This window comes from Symsagittifera roscoffensis, chromosome 4, assembly GCF_963678635.1.
Source record: "Symsagittifera roscoffensis chromosome 4, txSymRosc1.1, whole genome shotgun sequence".
Lineage (NCBI taxonomy): Eukaryota > Metazoa > Xenacoelomorpha > Acoela > Convolutidae > Symsagittifera > Symsagittifera roscoffensis.
In genome coordinates this window covers 2,857,940-2,880,460 of record NC_087065.1, presented here as the reverse complement: position 1 = coordinate 2,880,460, position 22,521 = coordinate 2,857,940, and the positions used below count along the sequence as shown (strand labels likewise).

Sequence of the window (22,521 nt, the reverse complement as noted above, 5' to 3'; positions counted from 1 at the left end):
AGTCAATGGTCAAACAATAAAAAAAAATTTCTACGATTTTAGAACTAATTTTTTGCAATATTTCAATAAAATTGATGAAGTGCCTCAATCTCAGATCCAAAAAATTTAATCTTAATTAGTTACGAAGATTATGCTGAACTTCAAGGATCCTAGAAATAACTGAACATAGTCAAATAACAAATCAAAAACAAATTAATGAATGCAAGGAAACAGAAAACAAGACTGGTCGTATATCAGGACAATGCACTACATGTTCCGACTGCCCCTTAATCCATATCGAATAATTTTTTGGATTTTGAAAAACTATAAATTTTGGACAATATCAAAGATCAAGTGTGAAAATTTGAGTCGTACGAAACTAATATGACCAATTAGCTAGCCTCAATTCAATTTGGAACAATTTTATTGTCCGGGATAAATCGTCACGCATAAATAATTTGCGTAACGCTTTCAGATTTATTTATAAAATCTTCAAAATATTGCATAAATTACTCCAGAGCATGGCCAAATTGGCTATCTTCAAACTCACAGAACTTCGGAAAAAACGATCGGAGGTAAAAGATCTTTTTAAATTTATTTCAGGTCGATACCTTCAATGGGGCATAAAATTTTTTTTATTATTAACTATCATTTCGATCGTCGAAAATCGACTAACTAAAAAAAACCTCACCATGCATAAATATCTCAAAAATTACCAGAAAACTGGATCAAAAGATAAAATTTTTATTTCGCTGGGACATCTGATTACTAAATTCCACTTTCGAAACTAGAAGTCGATCACAATTTTCGTGACCTTTACAATTTTGCTGTTCGATATTGGAGTTTGCCTTCCTTTTAACAATGGAAATGCACTGAATTTAAAAAGAAATCACCAGTCAAACCGCGAAAAATCGAAAATAAGTATGAGTAAAGTTTAAGACTTTCCTCTAAAAAAATCATCACCAAGACCGATATAAGAGTCTTCACTCTTATAATGGCTATTGGTATATCAAGGCAAATCCATAAATATTCCGATAGCTCTTCGACTGGTCTTGAATAACTTTTTGTAAAAATTAAATTGATGAACATAAAAATTTTTAATGCTAATATTCAATATTAAGTACTAAAACTTGAGTCGTATACGGAATTAATATGGAACTATGAGTGCGGCATAATTCGCCACACATAAATAAGAAGCGTATTGGAACTATTATAAATTAAACGAGAAGTTTCTAACCGCAGTTAGGCTAGTGTAAGTACACACCCTCCTGGGAATCCGAAGATTCCAGGATCGATACCCTAGATGTCATGTAAAAGTGGTCTGAATAAAACACCCCCTTTAGCAAATATATTCCTCACTTTGTTCCAAAGTCGGAACAAAAATATAAATTTGTAAGATTGTTCAGACATGCTTCCGTACATGTACCCTTAAAAACGGTATGAACCTGATCACTCTATATTTCAACGTTTTCACATTTCCTGACAAAACAAAACCGTCTAAAAAAAGCATCAACATGTATTTTATAATAACCGTATTTTGCAGTAAGAATTAAGCGTCTATAGCTATTCCTTCGGACGAAGATAGTAATAGTAGTTATATAATAACGTAGTACAAATCAGCAAAGGAAGTTAAAAATGAGCTAGCTAGACCTGGACCTGAATTGGAATAATAGTGTCAGCTGAATAAAATGTTTGAAATGTTGAATAAACTTTCAGTTCACGACAGTGCAATTTTCTTCAAAGCCATTGGCGCACTTTGTTCACCTTATTGGCGAATGCGGTTCGGAGGTTGTAAGCACACAAAAGCGCACACACATGTATCTTAGTCTACTCCGCTGCGCAGACTGAAATATCACCAAATGTCAGATTGTTCACTGTTCGTATTTTTCACAAAATAACTCCCCGCTCACACCAAATTCAGAGCAGAACGGTTCTAAGGGCAGAAAAGGAACGCACAAAAACAACGTTCAACGGCAATAGCACAAGGTGAAAACAATCAGGATGAAGATTGAACAAACGATTCCCATTTTAGACGTCGTCTACTTAGCAGAAAATAACTGAAGCAGAAACAAGAAGAGAATGAGTTAATTCATTTCAAACACATGATAAATATATCACAAAATCAAAACTCTCAACTCATTCTTCCTGTATATCCGAAATCTTAGCATCCTTACAAAATTATAACTAAATGATCAAGTTCAGGGGCGGATTTAGAAGAGCGAGAGGGGAGGACTCTCTTCCTAGTTAAACCATTTCTTCTCAGGGTTTCTTCGAACCATTTCTTCTCAGGACTTCGACCCCTAATCACCCACAGGGTCACCCCCCCCCCCCTCTGGTATTATTTTACGGCATCCTTTTTCGGCAAACCGACCTTAAGTTTTTCTAAAGGCGCCCTTGGGGCCAATATATATAGTAATTTTGTAAAGTAGGAGCAATATATGAAGTAGATGCGCACCAAATAAAAAAACGCGATGTGTTGTCAAAACTTTGGCCTGTTTCTGCAAAGAAGGGTCTTTGCAGTGTTTTTAGAGAGTACGGAAAATCAATTTGGCCAATAAAAAAAAACACCATTTTTCGAAAATCGGATACCCCCAACTTCCAGAAAATCTTAGTGAAGTTCTTCCTGACAGATCAACTTGTTTAAATTTCCTTACATAACTTGAATTATTTAATAATTACTAGGTTAGCCTTCACCTTCCTTATTTGAAATTAACGTTTAAATGAAGCGTCTGATTCGGAGTAACTATGCTTAACTAACTAAAATCAGAATAAATATGCACGAACATTTAGCGACTAGACAGAATTAGCACGAAATAAATGCGATAGCAGCAAAGCAAATTGGTACCCATTTTCAGCCCAATTCCAGCCAAAACTTGCAATATTTGCTCTGGCTGGTCGACATAACTGGCACAACACGTTTCATCGGTAAATCAATTATGACTTTTACTAGAGAAATAGTTAGAGAATTATTAACCTAAACTGCAATGAATACTCATTGTGGTGAAAAAAAATTCAAATAATCTTATAAAAAAAACACTATCAATACAACATTTATTCGGTTATAGTAAAATATTGATTTTTGATTTTGACTAACTGAACATAAAACTTTGATTTAGCTGAAATCCGGTCGTCAAAAATCCATTTTAAACACAAAAAAAAAACTGAAATTATATGGTAAAAAATTGATAGAATCAAACTATGAAAGAAGCGTTGCCGGCGTAATAATATAAAGAGAATAATCATATGATACTAAACTGTAGCGATGCAATTTAGCGAATCAGATATTTTCTGAAAAATTGATTTGAAAGAGCTTAAAAAAGGCGGGCCGATTCGGTTCTGGAAATTTTCTGCAGTTAAGCCCATCGATTGTCTGCCTTATTATCATTTGTAGATTCATATCTTAATAATAGACACTTACCACCTAGACTGAGCTGAACTTAGTTGTATTGTAGATTTCAACTCTAAATTGACAGTGGACCGCGTAAAAACAGCAGCACTATCTTTCAGTCGCCATTACAATACCAACATAGCACCATAACATGTGCCATACATGTAAACTCTATCCCAAACTGTTTCTTGTGACAACATTCGAATTAACTGCACGCAAAACAAACCACGGGTGTTAGAATACACAGAATCAGAAAATAGCGACATGGTATTTAGACAAATTTACATAATCAATTTTACCACCACGAGTTCACAAGTCAAGTGACCTTTGAGGTTGCTGAAACAATCATGTTCGGAAGAAATCAAAATTGAATCCATGACAGCAGATCACATGTGAATATTCAAAAACACCAGCACCTTTGTTCGGTCGTTAAATTAGAAAAGTCCGCAACAAGGGCACAATATGAACTTATGTGCAAACAAGGCAACCTTTATTATATGGTCAAATTTTTATGACCTTGGTGCCATTAGTTTGTGGTAAGATTAAACCATACTTTTTGGCGGCTCCCCTTTTTTTGATTTTTTTTTTACTAAACAGCCCCACAATTTAACTTGTCCGGCAATTTTTGACTCGAGTTCGCACAGCAATATCTACAAAACTAGGCCCAATAAGTGAGCGGCGGCAATTTTTAGCAAGTGCAGCGAAACGTTTTGCAAAACTTAAAAGTTCAAGAATTTCAGAAAGCTTCAAGAATTTAGGATCAGCTTGAAGAATTCTCTTTTGAGACAGTCATGGTCCTTTTATCCGTTGTGGTGCTTTTAGAAAAAAGCACAAAAACCATGTTATCTCAATTTCAAATTCCTATCATTTTAGAAAAAACATCAAAGCATTTTGACCAAAAACATTTACCGAATAATTTTTGCAACAGTCTTATAAACAGACATGGCCAGACATCTGGTGCATGAAAACCAAACTCATATGAACAAAAGCACAACTCAACGTGGTTGTGAAATCATTAGATGAAAAACAAAGAACTTCAATATTGGTTAGATATGTCCACTTCTATTAAGCCAACTGTCAAAACCGCATTTTGATGTTATCTTCATTTTAAATTTGAGAAACGCGCACTTCCAAGAAGACAATGGTTGACGTTTTGAATGGAAAATACTAACAAAATTTCTGCTTAGAATCGCAAACATTGAAAGATTATTTCATTAAAAAAACAGTTGCAAAAAAACTAAGCCAAATTTAAAATATTTACCTGCCAGTGGTTGCAAAAATTGACAATGCCAAATTTAGTCGTAAACAAGACAGCTGTAAACCTTTTTGAACAGATAAATTAAGCAATGCATTACTAAAACAAACACTTTTGAGATGAATAAAAGCCGAGGAGATTAAGACTAAAGGCCAAGTAGTCAACTATCAATATCATACCAATGTTATGTACAGTATGTGACAAGACAATCCAATCTGCGTTGAAGCTCATAACGATAATATAACACATTCTCTAATTCTGCTTTAATTGGTGAATTCTGCTTTTAGCAAGAACCATTTTGCAAGCAAATTTGAACCAACGACAATCCGTAGACTAGACATCAATTGAAACAAACTTCTTTAATGACTTCACAACTGAACCTATCGAGCTGAACACTTGAGACTATCGGCCAAACCTATGTACAAATGAGACACCGGTACATAGGTACAAACTAGACACCGGTACATATTAAAACGGTTTTACAAGCGAAGTAATACCTTGTATGCATGGTTTCTGATCAAAAAAAAAGACGAGAAAGTGACAACTTACAAAAGCAGGATGACCACTTCGGCCGAGAAAAAAGTGACCTGTTCTTTTTATTCGTTAAATAGCTATAGCATTCTAGCTAAATCAGTGGATTTTTTACTCATGAATGCAACAGTAGAATGTTTTAAAAAACTTTAAAATGTTTAAAAAAACACAAAAAAGTAACTTTGAGTGACTTCGGACAAAAAAGTGACCAGGTGGATCTCTTGTACAAAAAACTGGATAAATTTTCATCAAATATCCAGACCACCGACTTAATTGTCTTCGACATATAAAAATGCACCCTCAACAATTTATCAGTCATTTAACGCAAAAATTATTCAAACTTCTCTCTGTTAATTTATCTAGGGCTAAATTGGATGAGACGAGCAAGAAAATTCATCAAAAAGGTTCGATTAACAGCAGAATTTCAAATTTTCTCAGAAAAGCATCAGACAGCACCTGTTATTCGTCCTTCAACTTTTGCGAAAAAAAGAATGTATTTCAATTGAGCCTACTAATCTTATGCTGTAAAAATCCCAAGTTATTGCGCTATACTAGTGAAAAAATATTACCTCGATAAGTAAATTGTCGAGGTGTTAATGATGTGGTGAGTCTATATAACATATTTTTGTTTTTCTCTATGTTTTCACTAGTATTAGTTAGAGGTAAACAAAGGGAGTTAGTATAATTGTAATAAGCTGTCCAATGAAGCGTTGGCATTAAAACGTGCTCATCAACAAAATTTCGTGTTTCGTTAGCAATGGTAGGTGTATTTAATGTATATTGCGGAAATGAGGGTAGGGTGATTTCTACTTTTAGTACATAAGCATCAGACAGCACCTGTTATTCGTCCTTCAACTTTTGCGAAAAAAAGAATGTATTTCAATTGAGCCTACTAATCTTATGCTGTAAAAATCCCAAGTTATTGCGCTATTTATTTTTTTAAATTCTCAAGTACCACAACACAATTAAGGCCAGCACACAAATCAACTGCTTCCAAATCTTTGCAAACCAGTAACCATAAAACATCTTTATAAATACAAAATTTTCACATAAACAATCTCCATTACTAAAATGAAATTGTTTTGTATTATTTCACTAAATTTTTCTCATACCGGATTTTTTAAAACATTTTTAGTCACATTTTAATGCTTTTGAAAATTGTGTAAATAGAACTTATAGAAGACTTGCGTAACTGCAGCAAAGCTACTTCGAGAAACAGATCAGAATTGAAAAACTATAAAAAACGATGTATCTCGAAAAGCAAAAATATTTGAGCAGTTATATTTAGTGGAAAAAATTGCAACCTCAAAGTGTACCCTCAGAAAGCTCCCCCAAACTATTAAGAAACTCGAGTGCGGTTGGTTTTTTAGAATCTAAGATTTCGAAAAAAAAAGAAAATAAAAAAACCAGAAATCGAAAAAAAAAAGAACTTGAGCGGTTATAATAAGAGGACAGAAAAGCAGCCCCATAATCAAGCAAAAGAGCAGCTCAAAACCAGTTCTAAGCAAAGCAAAAGAGCAGCCCAAATCTAAGTATATATTTTTTAAATTAAAAAATGAGTTAAAAGACTCATATTGCGGAAACCAAAAGAAGTTGAACAAGGATGTTTGAAGGCCAGATTTGCAACACCTGAGTGTACCGTGATAGCACACCACCATATGGTGGAGAACCGGAAGCTTATCAAATCAACTGAACCGAAAAGCTCTAAAAGATTGCATTTCGAAATGAGTAAGTCTGTAAATTTAAAGCATTCACGCTTCCACAGATGTATCGTTGAAATAAGAAATGAACTTGGTAATTTAAAACCATAATCAAATCATTGAACATGATGGAATTTCTTAAACATGTTTCAAGTGAAACGCCAATTAATTAATGTATAGATAGATGCATATATAGATAGAGATTTGTTCATATAGTCTTTAAAAAATGTCTTCAAAAACTGTCTTAACCATTGCCACATCCGATATAGCTTTAGCATGCTAAGATACGCTATGGTGCTTAAATATGTCAAAGATAGCTAAAACAAATTTCAAGATACACGAAACACGCACTTAAAAATAACCTAGATATAGATATTAAAATAAACCAGCGCATGCCTCGCATCTACGGTGATTCAAATAGATCGTTGAACGTAAAAAAGAGCTTCCTCAAACATCTATCGGGGGTTCTTTTTCATATAAAACGCATTATCTCACAAAATGAAAAATTTGGAGCAGATAAATTAGAGGGCAGATTTTGCGACCTTGTATAGTACCCTGATAACATCCACCTTAGGGTTCAGATTCTCAATTTTGATTACTTGCTTTTAAATCTAAGTTTTTTTGAATAAGTATTGTAAAAAATCATGAGTAATACCATATTTGGAATTGAGAAAGATTTGAACAGTAAGAGTTAGAAGATTTGCGTAACTGCAGGAAAGCTGCTTCGAAAAACAAATCAGGCTGACAAAACTAAGCAACTGAAATTTGTCAATGAACTTTAATCTTGCGAAATTACAAAAACAACTCAGCAAGAAAATCTATTAGCAATCACGTAATTTTGAAAATGCCCGGCAAAATAATGAGGGATTCAAATTCTTTTAGTTTTTTTCATATCTAAAAACTTTTGAAAAGTGTTGAAAAAAAACTATTAGAAACGATGTATCTCGAAAACCAAAAGGATTTGAACAGTTATATTTAGTGTGCAAATTGCAACCCCGTAGTGTACCCTCAGAACGCTCCACCAAAGTTTTGAAAGTTTCGAGTTCTGCTGGTTTTTGAAAATTAAGTTTTCGAAAGAAACTGAAAAATAAAAAACGCCAGATATATCAGAAAGCAAAAAGATCTTGAGCGGTTATATTTAGAGACCACAAAAGCAAAGTGTACCCTAAAAGCAGCCCACAATAAAGTTGAGAGAATCCTAATGGTTAGTTTTCTCCAAACCTAAGAATTGTTTATTAAATTGAAAAATGGTTTACAAAACTAACATCTCGGAAACCAAAAAAAAATCAACAATAATATTTGGAGGCCAGATTTGCAATACCACAGTGTACCGTGATAGCACACCACTATGGAGTTGCAATTTTTTCAAATAAACTGAAACGAAAAGCTTTAAAAAAATTTCAATTTCGAAATAAGGAAGTCTGTACAGTTACAGCATTCACGCTTCTAAAAATGTATCGTTGAAAGAAGAGATGAACTTGGGAATTCAAAACCACAATCAAGTCATTGAATATGATGGACTTTCTTACACATTTTTCAAGTGAAACGCCAATTCAATCATGTATAGATAGATGTAGATTTGTTCATATAGTCTAAGCAAATGACTAGAAAAGGTCTTACGCATTGCCACATACGATATAGCTCAAACATGCAAAGATACGCCTATGGTTCTTACATATGGCAAAAAAGCTTTAAAATTGCGAGATACAATTAACAAGCATTTATATATAGTCTAGATACAGATATTAAAATTAACTAGCGCATGACTCGCGCCCTCGGTGCTTAAAATAGATCGTGGAACGTAAAAAAGGCTTATTACACCATCTATCAGTGATTCCTTTCTCATAAAAACGCAAATCTCGGAAATAAAATGACTTGAGCAGATAAATTAGAGCGCAGATTTGCTACCCTATATTAAACCCTGCACTGATAACAACCCACCATAGTGTTCAGAATTTCAAATTTATATCTTGTTTTTTAATCTTCGATTTTGAAAAAGTATTGTAAAAAATCATGAGAAACGCCATATCTTAAAAACAAGAAAAATTTGAGCAGTATGATTAGAAAACTTGTGTTACTGCAGCAAAGCTGCTTCGAGAAACAGATCAGGCTGACTAAACTAAGCAACTGGAATTTGTTAATGACCTTGAATATTGCGAAATTACAAAAACAACTCAGCAAGAAAATCTATTAGCAATCACGTAATTTTGAAAATGCCCGGCAAAATGCTGAGGGTTTCAAATTCTTTTTTGTTTTTTTTTTTCATATCCTGAAGTTTTTGAAAAAATTGAAAAAAAGCTATAGAAAACGACGTATCTCGAAAACCACAAGGATTTGAACAGTTATATTTAGAGTGCAATTTGCAACCTCATAGTGTACCCTCAGAACGCTCCCCCAAATTATTCAGAAATTCGAGTTATGCTGGTTTTTCAAAATTAAGTTTTCGAAACAAACTGAAAAATTTAAAAAACGCCAGATATATCAGAAAGCAAAAAGATCTTGAGCTGTTATATTTAGAGACCACAAAAGCAAAGTGTACCCTAAAAGCAGCCCACAATAAAGTTGAGAGAATCCTGTTGGTTAGTTTTCTCCAACCCTAAGAATTTTTTATTAAATTGAAAAATGGTTTAAAAAACTAACATCTCGGAAACCAAAAAAAAAAGCAACAAAGATATTTGGAGGCCAGGTTTGCAATACCACAGTGTACCATGATAGCACACCACCATATGGTTGAAAACCGCAATTTGGTCAGATAAATTGAAACGAAAAGCTTTGAAAGGTTGCATTTGGAAATAAGTTAGTCTGTACAGTTAAATCATTCACGCTTCTCAATATGTATCGTTGAAAGAAGAGATAAACTTGGGAATTTAAAACCACAATCAAGTTATTGAACATGATGGATTCTTTTAGACATGTGTCAAGTGAAACGCCAATTTCAGAATTTCAAATTTTATTGCTTGTTTTTTTATCTTAGCTTTTTTGAAAAAGTATTGTAAAAAATATGAGAAACGCCATATCTTAGAAACAAGAAAGATTTGAGCAGTAAGAATTAGAAGACTTGTGTAACTGCAGCTAAGCTGCTTCGAGAAACAGATCAAGCTGACAAAACTAATCAACTGAATTTTGTCAATGAGCTTTAATATTGCGAACTACAAAAACATCCCAGCAAGAAGTTCTACTAGCAATCAAGTACTTTTGAAAATTACTCGCAAAATCTGATGACTTAGAAGTTCTGCTAGTTTGTTTTTCAAACCTAAAATTTTTGGGAAAAAAAGGAAAAGCTATAAAAAACGATGTATCTCGGAAAACATAAGGATACGAGCAGTTATATTTAGAGGGAAAATTGCAACTTAGAACTGTACCCTTAGAACGCTCCCCCAAATTATTAAGAAATTCGAGTTATGCTGGTTTTTTGGAATCTAAGTTTTTGAAAAAAAAAAGAAAATAAAAAAACCATTTATCGAAAAACAAAAAAGAACTTGAGCGGTTATAATTAGAAGACAGAAAAGCAGCCCCATATTGTAGCATAAGAGCAGCTCAAAATCAGTTTGAGTGTTTCCTGTTTGTTGGTTTTCTCCAAATCTAAGCATATAATTTTTTTAAATTGAAAATTGATTAAAAAAACTCATATCTCGGAAACCAAAAGAATTTAAACAATGGTATTTGGAGACCAGATTTACAACACCTGAGTCTACCGTGATAGCACACCACCATATGGTTGAAAACCGCAATTTTGTCAGATAAACTGAAACGAAAAGCTTTGAAAGGTTGCATTTGGAAATAAGTTAGTCTGTACAGTTAAAGCATTCACGCTTCCACAGATGTACCGTTAAATAAGAGATGACCTTGGGAATTTAAAACGTTGAATTCAAAAAGTTTGTCAAGATTATGGACTTTCTAAAACATGTTTCAGAAGAAACACCAATTAAGAAACGTATAGATAGTAAGAGATAGATATAGATTCGTTCTAGTAGTAAGGGCATCAAATTATGAAAGAAGCGTTGCCGGCGTAATAATATAAAGAGAATAATCATATGATACTAAACTGTAGCGATGCAATTGAGCGACTTATCGAATCAGATATTTTCTGAAACATTGATTTGAAAGAGCTTAAAAAAGGCAGGCGCAGTCGATTCGGTTCGACTTTTTCTGCAGTTAAGCCCATCGATTGTCTGCCTTATTATCATTTGTAGATTCATATCTTAAAAATAGACACTTACCACCTAGACTGAGCTGAACTTAGTTGTATTGTAGATTTCAATTCTAAATTGACAGTGGACCGCGTAAAAACAGCAGCACTATCTTTCAGTCGCCATTACAATACCAACATAGCACCATAACATGTGCCATACATGTAAACTCTATCCCAAACTGTTTCTTGTGACAACATTTGAATTAACTGCACGCAAAACAAACCACGGGTGTTAGAATACACAGAATCAGAAAATAGCGATATGGTATTTAGACAAATTTACCTAATCAATTTTACCACCACGAGTTCACAAGTCAAGTGACCTTTGAGGTTGCTGAAACAATCATGTTCGGAAGAAATCAAAATTGAATCCATGACAGCAGATCACATGTGAATATTCAAAAACACCAGCACCTTTGTTCAGTCGTAAAGTTAGAAAAATCCGCAACAAGGGCGCAATATGAACTTATGTGCAAACAAGGCAACCTTTATTATATGGTCAAATTTTTATGACCTTGGTGCCATTAGTTTGTGGTAAGATTAAACCATACTTTTTGGCGGCTCCCCTTTTTTTGATTTTTTTTTACTAAACAGCCCCACAATTTAACTTGTCCGGCAATTTTTGACTCGAGTTCGCACAGCAATATCTACAAAACTAGGCCCAATAAGTGAGCGGCGGCAATTTTTAGCAACAGTGCAGCGAAACGTTTTGCAAAACTTAAAAGTTCAAGAATTTCAGAAAGCTTTAAGAATTTAGGATCAGCTTGAAGAATTCTCTTTTGAGACAGTGATGGTCCTTTTATCCGTTGTGGTGCTTTTAGAAAAAAGCACAAGGACCATGTTATCTCAATTTCAAATTCCTATCATTTTAGAAAAAACATCAAAGCATTTTGACCAAAAACATTTACCGAATATTTTTTGCAACAGTCTTATAAATAGAAATGGCCAGACATCTGGTGCATGAAAACCAAACTCATATGAACAAAAGCACAACTCAACGTGGTTGTGAAATCATTAGATGAAAAACAATGAACTTCAATATTGGTTAGATATGTCCACTTCTATTAAGCCAACTGTCAAAACCGCTTTTTGATGTTATCTTCATTTTAAAGTAGAGAAACACGCACCTCGAAGAAGACAATGGTTGACGTATTGAATGGAAAACACACTACAATATTTCTGCTTAGAATCGCAAACATTGAAAAATTATTTCATAAAAAGACAGTTGCAAAAAAACTCAGCCAAATTTTAAATATTTACCTGCCAGTGGTTGCGAAAATTGACACTGCCAAATTTAGTCGTCAACAAGACAGCTGTAAACCTTTTTGAACAGATAAATTAGGCAATGCATTAGTAAAAAACAAACACTTTTGAGATGAATAAAAGCCGAGGAGATTAAGACTAAAGGCCAAGTAGTCAACTATCAATATCATACCAATGTTATGTACAGTATGTGACAAGACAATCCAATCTGCGTTGAAGCTCATAACGATAATATAACACATTCGCTAATTCTGCTTTAATTGGTGAATTCTGCTTTTAGCAAGAACCATTTTGCAAGCAAATTTGAACCAACGACAATCCGTAGACTAGACATCAATTGAAACAAACTTCTTTAATGACTTCACAACTGAACCTATCGAGCTGAACACTTGAGACTATCGGCCAAACCTATGTACAAATGAGACACCGGTACATAGGTACAAACTAGACACCGGTACATATTAAAACGGTTTTACAAGCGAAGTAATACCTTGTATGCATGGTTTCTGATAAAAAAAAAATGACGAGAAAGTGACAACTTACAAAAGCAGGATGACCACTTCGGCCGAGAAAAAAGTGACCTGTTCTTTTTATTCGTTAAATAGCTATAGCATTCTAGCTAAATCAGTGGATTTTTTACTCATGAATGCAACAGTAGAATGTTTTAAAAAACTTTAAAATGTTTAAAAAAACACAAAAAAGTAACTTTGAGTGACTTCGGACAAAAAAGTGACCATGTGGATCTCTTGTACAAAAAACTGGATAAATTTTCATCAAATATCCAGACCACCGACTTAATTGTCTTCGACATATAAAAATGCACCCTCAACAATTTATCAGTCATTTAACGCAAAAATTATTCAAACTTCTCTCTGTTAATTTATCTAGGGCTAAATTGGATGAGACGAGCAAGAAAATTCATCAAAAAGGTTCGATTAACAGCAGAATTTCAAATTTTCTCAGAAAAGCATCAGACAGCACCTGTTATTCGTCCTTCAACTTTTGCGAAAAAAAGAATGTATTTCAATTGAGCCTACTAATCTTATGCTGTAAAAATCCCAAGTTATTGCGCTATACTAGTGAAAAAATATTACCTCGATAAGTAAATTGTCGAGGTGTTAATGATGTGGTGAGTCTATATAACATATTTTTGTTTTTCTCTATGTTTTCACTAGTATTAGTTAGAGGTAAACAAAGGGAGTTAGTATAATTGTAATAAGCTGTCCAATGAAGCGTTGGCATTAAAACGTGCTCATCAACAAAATTTCGTGTTTCGTTAGCAATGGTAGGTGTATTTAATGTATATTGCGGAAATGAGGGTAGGGTGATTTCTACTTTTAGTACATAAGCATCAGACAGCACCTGTTATTCGTCCTTCAACTTTTGCGAAAAAAAGAATGTATTTCAATTGAGCCTACTAATCTTATGCTGTAAAAATCCCAAGTTATTGCGCTATTTACTTTTTTTAAATTCTCAAGTACCACAACACAATTAAGGCTAGCACACAAATCAACTACTTCCAAATCTTTGCAAACTAGTAACCATAAAACATCTTTATAAATACAAAATTTTCACATAAACAATCTCCATTACTAAAATGAAATTGTTTTGTATTATTTCACTAAATTTTTCTCATACCGGATTTTTTAAAACATTTTGAGTCACATTTTAATGCTTTTGAAAATTGTGTAAATAGATTTTATAGAAGACTTGCGTAACTGCAGCAAAGCTACTTCGAGAAACACAGATCAGAATTGAAAAACTATAAAAAACGATGTATCTCGAAAAGCAAAAATATTTGAGCAGTTATATTAAGTGGAAAAAATTGCAACCTCAAAGTGTACCCTCAGAAAGCTCCCCCAAACTATTAAGAAACTCGAGTGCGGTTGGTTATTTAGAATCTAAGATTTCGAAAAAAAATGAAAATAAAAAAACCAGAAATCGAAAAAAAAAGAACTTGAGCGGTTATAATAAGAGGACAGAAAAGCAGCCCCATAATCAAGCAAAAGAGCAGCTAAAAACCAGCTCTAAGCAAAGCAAAAGAGCAGCCCAAATCTAAGTATATATTTTTTAAATTAAAAAATGAGTTAAAAGACTCATATTGCGGAAATCAAAAGAAGTTGAACAAGGATGTTTGAAGGCCAGATTTGCAACACCTGAGTGTACCGTGATAGCACACCACCATATGGTGGAGAACCGGAAGCTTATCAAATCAACTGAACCGAAAAGCTCTAAAAGATTGCATTTCGAAATGAGTAAGTCTGTAAATTTAAAGCATTCACGCTTCCACAGATGTATCGTTGAAATAAGAAATGAACTTGGTAATTTAAAACCATAATCAAATCATTGAACATGATGGATTTTCTTAAACATGTTTAAAGTGAAACGCCAATTAATTAATGTATAGATAGATGCATATATAGATAGAGATTTGTTCATATAGTCTTTAAAAAATGTCTTAAAAAACTGTCTTAACCATTGCCACATCCGATATAGCTTTAGCATGCTAAGATACGCTATGGTGCTTAAATATGGCAAAGATAGCTAAAACAAATTTCAAGATACACAAAACACGCACTTAAAAATAAGCGAGATATAGATATTAAAATAAACCAGCGCATGCCTCGCATCTACGGTGATTCAAATAGATCGTTGAACGTAAAAAAGAGCTTCCTCAAACATCTATCGGGGTTTCTTTTTCATATAAAACGCATTATCTCACAAAATGAAAAATTTGGAGCAGACAAATTAGAGGGCAGATTTTGCTACCTTGTATAGTACCCTGATAACATCCACCTTAGGGTTCAGATTCTCAATTTTGATTACTTGCTTTTAAATCTAAGTTTTTTTTGAAAAAGTATTGTAAGAAATCATGAGTAATACCATATTTGGAATTGAGAAAGATTTGAACAGTAAGAGTTAGAAGATTTGCGTAACTGCAGGAAAGCTGCTTCGAAAAACAGATCAGGCTGACAAAACTAAGCAACTGAAATTTGTCAATGAACTTTAATCTTGCGAAACTACAAAAACAACTCAGCAAGAAAATCTATTAGCAATCACGTAATTTTGAAAATGCCCGGTAAAATAATGAGGGATTCAAATTCTTTTAGTTTTTTTCAAATCTAAAAACTTTTGAAAAGTGTTGAAAAAAAAACTATTAGAAACGATGTATCTCGAAAACCAAAAGGATTTGAACAGTTATATTTAGTGTGCAAATTGCAACCTCGTAGTGTACCCTCAGAACGCTCCCCCAAATTATTCAGAAATTCGAGTTATGCTGGTTTTTCAAAATTAAGTTTTCGAAAGAAACTGAAAATTAAAAAAACGCCAGATATATCAGAAAGCAAAAAAATCTTGAGCGGTTATTTTTAGAGACCACAAAAGCAAAGTGTACCCTAAAAGCAGCCCACAATAAAGTTGAGAGAATCCTGTTGGTTAGTTTTCTCCAAACCTAAGAATTGTTTATTAAATTGAAAAATGGTTTAAAAAACTAACATCTCGGAAACCAAAAAAATCAACAATGATATTTGGAGGCCAGATTTGCAATACCACAGTGTACCGTGATAGCACACCACTATGGAGTTGCAGTTTTTTCAAATAAACTGAAACGAAAAGCTTCAAAAAAAATTTCAATTTCGAAATAAGGAAGTCTGTACAGTTACAGCATTCACGCTTCTACAAATGTATCGTTGAAAGAAGAGATGAACTTGGGAATTCAAAACCACAATCAAGTCATTGAATATGATGGACTTTCTTACACATTTTTCAAGTGAAACGCCAATTCAATAATGTTTAGATAGATAGATAGATAGATAGATGTAGATTTGTTCATATAGTCTAAGCAAATGACTAGAAAAGGTCTTACGCATTGCCACATACGATATAGCTCAAACATGCAAAGATACGCCTATGGTTCTTACATATGGCAAAAAGCTTTAAAATTGCGAGATACAATTAACAAGCACTTACATATAGTCTAGATACAGATATTAAAATTAACTAGCGCATGACTCGCGCCCTCGGTGCTTAAAATAGATCGTGGAACGTAAAAAAAGGCTTATTATACCATCTATCAGTGATTCCTTTCTCATAAAAACGCAAAATCTCGGAAATAAAATGACTTGAGCAGATAAATTAGAGCGCAGATTTGCTACCCTATATTGTACCCTGCACTGATAACAACCCACCATAGGGTTCAGAATTTCAAAATTATTACTTGTTTTTTAATCTTCGATTTTGAAAAAGTATTTTTAAAAATCATGAGAAACGCCATATCTTAAAAACAAGAAAAATTTGAGCAGTATGATTAGAAAACTTGCGTTACTGCAGCAAAGCTGCTTCGAGAAACAGATCAGGCTGACTAAACTAAGCAACTGGAATTTGTTAATGAACATGAATATTGCGAAATTACAAAAACAACTCAGCAAGAAAATCTATTAGCAATCACGTAATTTTGAAAATGCCCGGCAAAATGCTGAGGGTTTCAAATTCTTTTTGTTTTTTTTTTCATATCCTGAAGTTTTTGAAAAAATTGAAAGAAAAAAAACTATAGAAAACGACGTATCTCGAAAACCACAAGGATTTGAACAGTTATATTTAGAGTGCAATTTGCAACCTCATAGTGTACCCTCAGAACGCTCCCCCAAATTATTAAGAAATTCGAGTTATGCTGGTTTTTCAAAATTAAGTTTTCGAAACAAACTGAAAAATTTAAAAAACGCCAGATATATCAGAAAGCAAAAAGATCTTGAGCTGTTATATTTAGAGACCACAAAAGCAAAGTGTACCCTAAAAGCAGCCCACAATAAAGTTGAGAGAATCCTGTTGGTTGGTTTTCTCCAACCCTAAGAATTTTTTATTAAATTGAAAAATGGTTTAAAAAACTAACATCTCGGAAACCAAAAAAAAAGCAACAATGATATTTGGAGGCCAGGTTTGCAATACCACAGTGTACCATGATAGCACACCACCATATGGTTGAAAACCGCAATTTGGTCAGATAAACTGAAACGAAAAGCTTTGAAAGGTTGCATTTGGAAATAAGTTAGTCTGTACAGTTAAATCATTCACGCTTCTCAATATGTATCGTTGAAAGAAGAGATAAACTTGGGAATTTAAAACCACAATCAAGTCATTGAACATGATGGATTCTTTTAGACATGTGTCAAGTGAAACGCCAATTCAAAAATGTATAGATAGGTAGATAGATAGATAGATAGATAGATAGATATAGATTTGTTCTTGTAGTCTAAACTAATGACAAAAAAATGTCTTAAGCATTGCCACATACGATATAGCTCAAACATGCAAAGATACGCTATCTTACTTAATAATGGCAAAAAGCTTAAAAATTGCGAGATACATTTAACAAGCACTTATAAATAGTCTGGATATAGATAATAATATTAACTAGCGCATAACTCGCACCTTCGGTGCTTAAAATACATCGTTGAACGTAAAAAAGGCTTATTACAACATCTATCAGGGATTCCTTTCTCATAAAAACGCAATATCTCGCAAAGCAAAAAAAATTGAGCAAATAAATTAGCGCAGATTTGCTACCCTATATTGTACTCTGCCGTGATCACAACCCACCATGGGGTTCAGAATTTCAAATTTTATTTCTTGTTTTTTTATCTTAGCTTTTTGAAAAAGTATTGTAAAAAATATGAGAAACGCCATATCTTAGAAACAAGAAAGGTTTGAGCAGTAAGAATTAGACGACTTGTGTAACTGCAGCTAAGCTGCTTCGAGAAACAGATCAAGCTGAAAAAACTAATCAACTGAATTTTGTCAATGAGCTTTAATATTGCGAACTACAAAAACATCCCAGCAAGAAGTTCTACTAGCAATCAAGTACTTTTGAAAATTACTCGCAAAATCTGATGACTTAGAAGTTCTGCTAGTTTGTTTTTCAAACCTAAAATTTTTGGGAAAAAAAGGAAAAGCTATAAAAAACGATGTATCTCGGAAAACATAAGGATACGAGCAGTTATATTTAGAAGAAAAATTGCAACTTAGAAGTGTACCCTTAGAACGCTCCCCCAAATTATTAAGAAATTCCAGTTATGCTGGTTTTTTGGAATCTAAGTTTTTGAAAAAAAAAAAAGAAAATAAAAAAACCATATATCGAAAAACAAAAAGAACTTGAGCGGTTATAATTAGAAGACAGAAAAGCAGCCCCATATTGTAGCATAAGAGCAGCTCAATATCAGTTTGAGTGTTTCCTGTTTGTTGGTTTTCTCCAAATCTAAGCATATAATTTTTTTAAATTGAAAAATGATTAAAAAAACTCATATCTCGGAAACCAAAAGAATTTAAACAATGGTATTTGGAGACCAGATTTACAACACCTGAGTCTACCGTGATAGCACACCACCATATGGTTGAAAACCGCAATTTTGTCAGATAAACTGAAACGAAAAGCTTTGAAAGGTTGTATTTGGAAATAAGTTAGTCTGTACAGTTAAAGCATTCACGCTTCCACAGATGTACCGTTAAATAAGAGATGACCTTGGGAATTTAAAACGTTGAATTCAAAAAGTTTGTCAAGATGATGGACTTTCTAAAACATGTTTCAGAAGAAACACCAATTAAAAAACGTATAGATAGAAAGAGATAGATATAGATTCGTTCTAGTAGTCTTTAAAAATGTCTTAACCTCAGAACGCTCCTCCAAAAAAATAAGAAATTCGAGTTGTGCAGGTTTTTTAGATCCCAAATTTTCGGGAAAATGTAAAAAAGCCATTTATCGAAAAACAAAATGAAATTGAGCGGTTATATACAGAGGACAGAAAAATAGCCCCAGCGTGTACCATACGAGCAGCTCAAAATCAACTCGAGAGTTTCCTGTTTGTAAATTTTCTCCAAAACTAAGTGAATATTTTTTTAATTTGAATCTCGGAAACCAAAAGAATTTTAACAAGGATATTTTGAGGCTTGATTTGTATCAACTGAGTCTACCGTGATAGCACATTACCATATGGTTGAGAACCGCAATTTTCTGAAAAAAAAAACAAATAAACTGAAACGAAAAGCTTTGAAAAGGTTAAATTTCGTAATAAGTCAGTGTGCAGTTAAAGCATTCACGCTTCCACAGATGTACCGTTGAAATCAGAGATGACCTTGGGAATTTAAAATGTTGAAATCAATAAGCATGTCATTAAACATGTCAACATCATGGACTTTCTAAAACATGGTTCAAAAGAAACGCCAATTGAAAAATGTTTAGATAGAAAGATATAGACATGTTCCTGTACTCTTTAAAAATGTATAAAAGGATGTCTTATCCATTGCCACATAAGATATAGCTTAAACACGCAAAGATGGTGCTTAGATATGGCAGACAAAGCTTGAAAATTCCGATAAAAATGTAACACGCACTTAAATATAGTCTAGATATAGATATTAATATTAACTAGCTCATGACTCGCACCTACGGTGCTTCAAATAGATCGTTGAACGTAAAAAAGAGCCTCCTGAAACATCAATGATTACTGTATCGAACTTCAAAATCGTTCGTTTTTTCAGATAGTTTTTTTTTGAAAAAATCATAGAAAATTCCCAAATCTCGGAAACCGAAAAGATTGGATCAGTCAAATTAGGAGTGCAAAATTCCAACGCTAATGTGTAATTGAGAGGACTCGGCCTTAGGGTTGAGAACTTCAGGTTCTGTTACTTTTTCTAGATCTTAACGTTGGAAAAAAAATTGAAAAAAGCATGAAAGCGCCACATCCTGGAAAAAAAACTGAGCATTCACATTTGAAAAGAAAAATTGGAAACTCTGTGTACCCTGACATAACACCCCTATAGGTTTGAGAATTTCAAGTTCGGTTAGTTTTTTTATATTTAACAAAAACTCAAAACCATTAAAAAAACATTTCACGAAAACCAAAACAATTTTTCCGTCATATTTTATCGCCAGCTTAACAACCATTGAGTGTGCCTTGGCAGCACCCCACTTTAGGGTGAAGCATTTCAAGTTCCAATAATTTTTCTTTATCTAAATTTTTCGAAAAAAAATTTTAAAAAGCCATATCTCGAAAACGAAAAAGATTTGAGCAGTGATACTTGGACGCCAGATTCGCAACTTTTGAGTTTATCCTGACAAGAGCTCAATATTGGGTGCAGAATTTCAAGTTCGAATATGTTTTAAACATCTAAATTTTTCGAAAGAAAATTGAAAAAATCATAAAAACGCCAATCATAACAAGTGCCAAGTGAAAATTCTTAAGCATTACAACACACGAAATAACTTAAACGCAGCTTAGAAATTCTATCGTTAAACATGCAAAAAATAATACGTTGAAAAAGCTTAAACATGTCAACATAGGGTCTTCTTAAACATCAGCCAAGTGAAACGCCAATTGATGATGTATAGATAGATAACTATTTTTGACTTACTAACAACGCTTTAAAAAATATTGAGCAAATAATTTAAAAACGGTCATTTGCAAACGACAAAATTTAACAACTATAGCATGTAATGTAGCTACCCTTTTCATGACATTGCAATGATTAAACAAAAACGAGTAAAGAGAGCTTGAGCAATTCTTACAATATTTACTGTAAAAACGCAAAAAAAAAACACACGAAAAACTTTTACTAAATCAGCTACAGTGAAACCAAAACCATTTACAAATTTACAATTCATCTTTTAGAAAAGGAACTACAAGAATTCATAAAAACAATATTTGCAATATTCACATTGAAGATAAAAGAATGCAATTGACCCGGAAACAATTGACCCCGAATGCTCACCCAGAAACAAGATCCCTCTAAACTAAATCGTGATTGCGAAGAAGACAGAGCTATTTGATGATATTGCTTTTGATATGTAGAGATCAGCTAAATGCGGGCAAACGACCAAAGTTCCTTAATTTTTGGAACTATTCTGGAGTAGCAAATCCTTCTTCTGTGCTGTATAAAATATCCAAGACAGCTTTAACTGGAAGCGATCCGTTGTGAGAACTCTCTTGACATCTTATTTCGATGTCTCTCAGTTTACTGAAATAGAAATCGCGTTCTTTTTCTAAGCCTTCAATGTTTAGAGTCAATTCTTCGACTTTTCCAGTTAATCTGTTCAATTCGCCCCTAGAGGGAGTGTTCGATTGCGAATTTGCTCTGATACTCGTTTCATTTCCTTTAGCCGGTTTACTGTGTCCGTTCTTTTTCATAGTCGAAGCCGAATACTTGGTGATACGCGATTCAGAGTCGTTATTCTAAACACAACCTATTACAGAAAAACAAAAATAATTTCACTGCAAACAAAAAAAAAACAAAAATCATTCCACATTCAAACTGAACACTGTTTTCCGAAACATCTGTTAATTGGTCACAAAAAAAGAAAGGAGCAAAAAGGAAGGTGATGTTGCTAATTGTTGTTAAACTATGCAGGTAGATTTGTATATTTAAGCGCCAAAGTTTTATTTCAATATTTAGATAGAGGAAAAGCTTCAGAAGTACCTTTTTGTTGGGAGACGTGTTAAAATGGTTTTGATTTGGTCTTTCCAAAATGATTCCACGTTTTTCTCGTTCAAATACAGGATCGTATAATTCCGTGTCTGTGGTTCTGTTAGCGTCAAAGAATTTGTAAAACCACTGAGCAAACTCTAAATTGTCCATGGGCTTCTGTTTCACCAATTTGTCAATGTTGATTTCTTTGTCTAGGCCTACAGATTTAAGGCCCATTTGAAAGAACTTCCAGTTATTTATATGGTCAACTTCAACTTTTGAACCAAATTTAATTTTTTTGAGAGGGATTGTCTCTTTGAAATTGAAAAGCATGTGTAGTAACAAACAGTAGTGTTCGCCAGTTCCAAGCTCATGCACTCGAGTAACTATGTCCGTCTGAAGAGTTTCACTGACCCAGCATAGAATTTCTTGGCTGCTTATCTTGGCAGCAGCTGCAGCTGTCACGCATACATTCAATGCTTGAAATTTATCGCTCATCTGACCTGAAAAACCTGAAGCTTTTTTGCAAAACGGAGAGTCGAACTTCGCGGATATAATTTTACACAACTGCGGAACTTTACAACCTTTGTGACGCAAAAGCTGAATATTAATGATATCACAACGAAAAACGGTATATATATCCTTAAAGCTTCAAAATAAGGCCAACTGAAAAAAAGTAATTAGCAGTCCCACGGTTAAACTGTTCCAAACTATCTTTTTCTTCTAGAGTACATCAGAAGGTCAGAAAAACTCTGTAACA

General features: G+C 33.5%; 3 protein-coding genes across 3 annotated transcripts in view; 1 reads left to right on the top strand and 2 right to left on the bottom strand.

Moving 5' to 3' along the window:
- LOC134845298 (uncharacterized) overlaps positions 1–4,758 on the bottom strand; it is a 30,863-nt gene extending 26,105 nt beyond the window's left edge. The window contains exon 1 of the mRNA XM_063862257.1: positions 4,629–4,758. The gene's annotated coding sequence lies outside the window, so the exon portion shown is untranslated. The remainder of the gene's footprint in view (positions 1–4,628) is intronic.
- The window catches only part of LOC134843608 (TBC1 domain family member 30-like), a 551,730-nt gene that overhangs the window by 274,348 nt on the left and 254,861 nt on the right, over positions 1–22,521 (top strand). The window lies entirely within an intron of this gene.
- Positions 20,902–22,269, bottom strand: LOC134844379 (microtubule-associated protein RP/EB family member 1-like). The gene is made up of 2 exons (XM_063861033.1): positions 21,774–22,269; positions 20,902–21,529 (listed from the first exon to the last, which is right to left on the bottom strand). The coding sequence occupies exons 1-2, from the start codon at positions 22,257–22,259 to the stop codon at positions 21,197–21,199; spliced, it is 819 nt and encodes a 272-aa protein (XP_063717103.1). The 5' UTR covers positions 22,260–22,269; the 3' UTR covers positions 20,902–21,196.

Coding starts and splice junctions, on each gene's coding strand:
- LOC134844379 (XM_063861033.1), bottom strand. CDS start 22,259: ATGAGCGATAAATTTCAAGCATTGAATGTATGCGTGACAGCTGCAGCT. Junction 21,530..21,773: donor ACACGTCTCCCAACAAAAAG/GTACTTCTGAAG, acceptor GGTTGTGTTTAG/AATAACGACTCTGAATCGCG.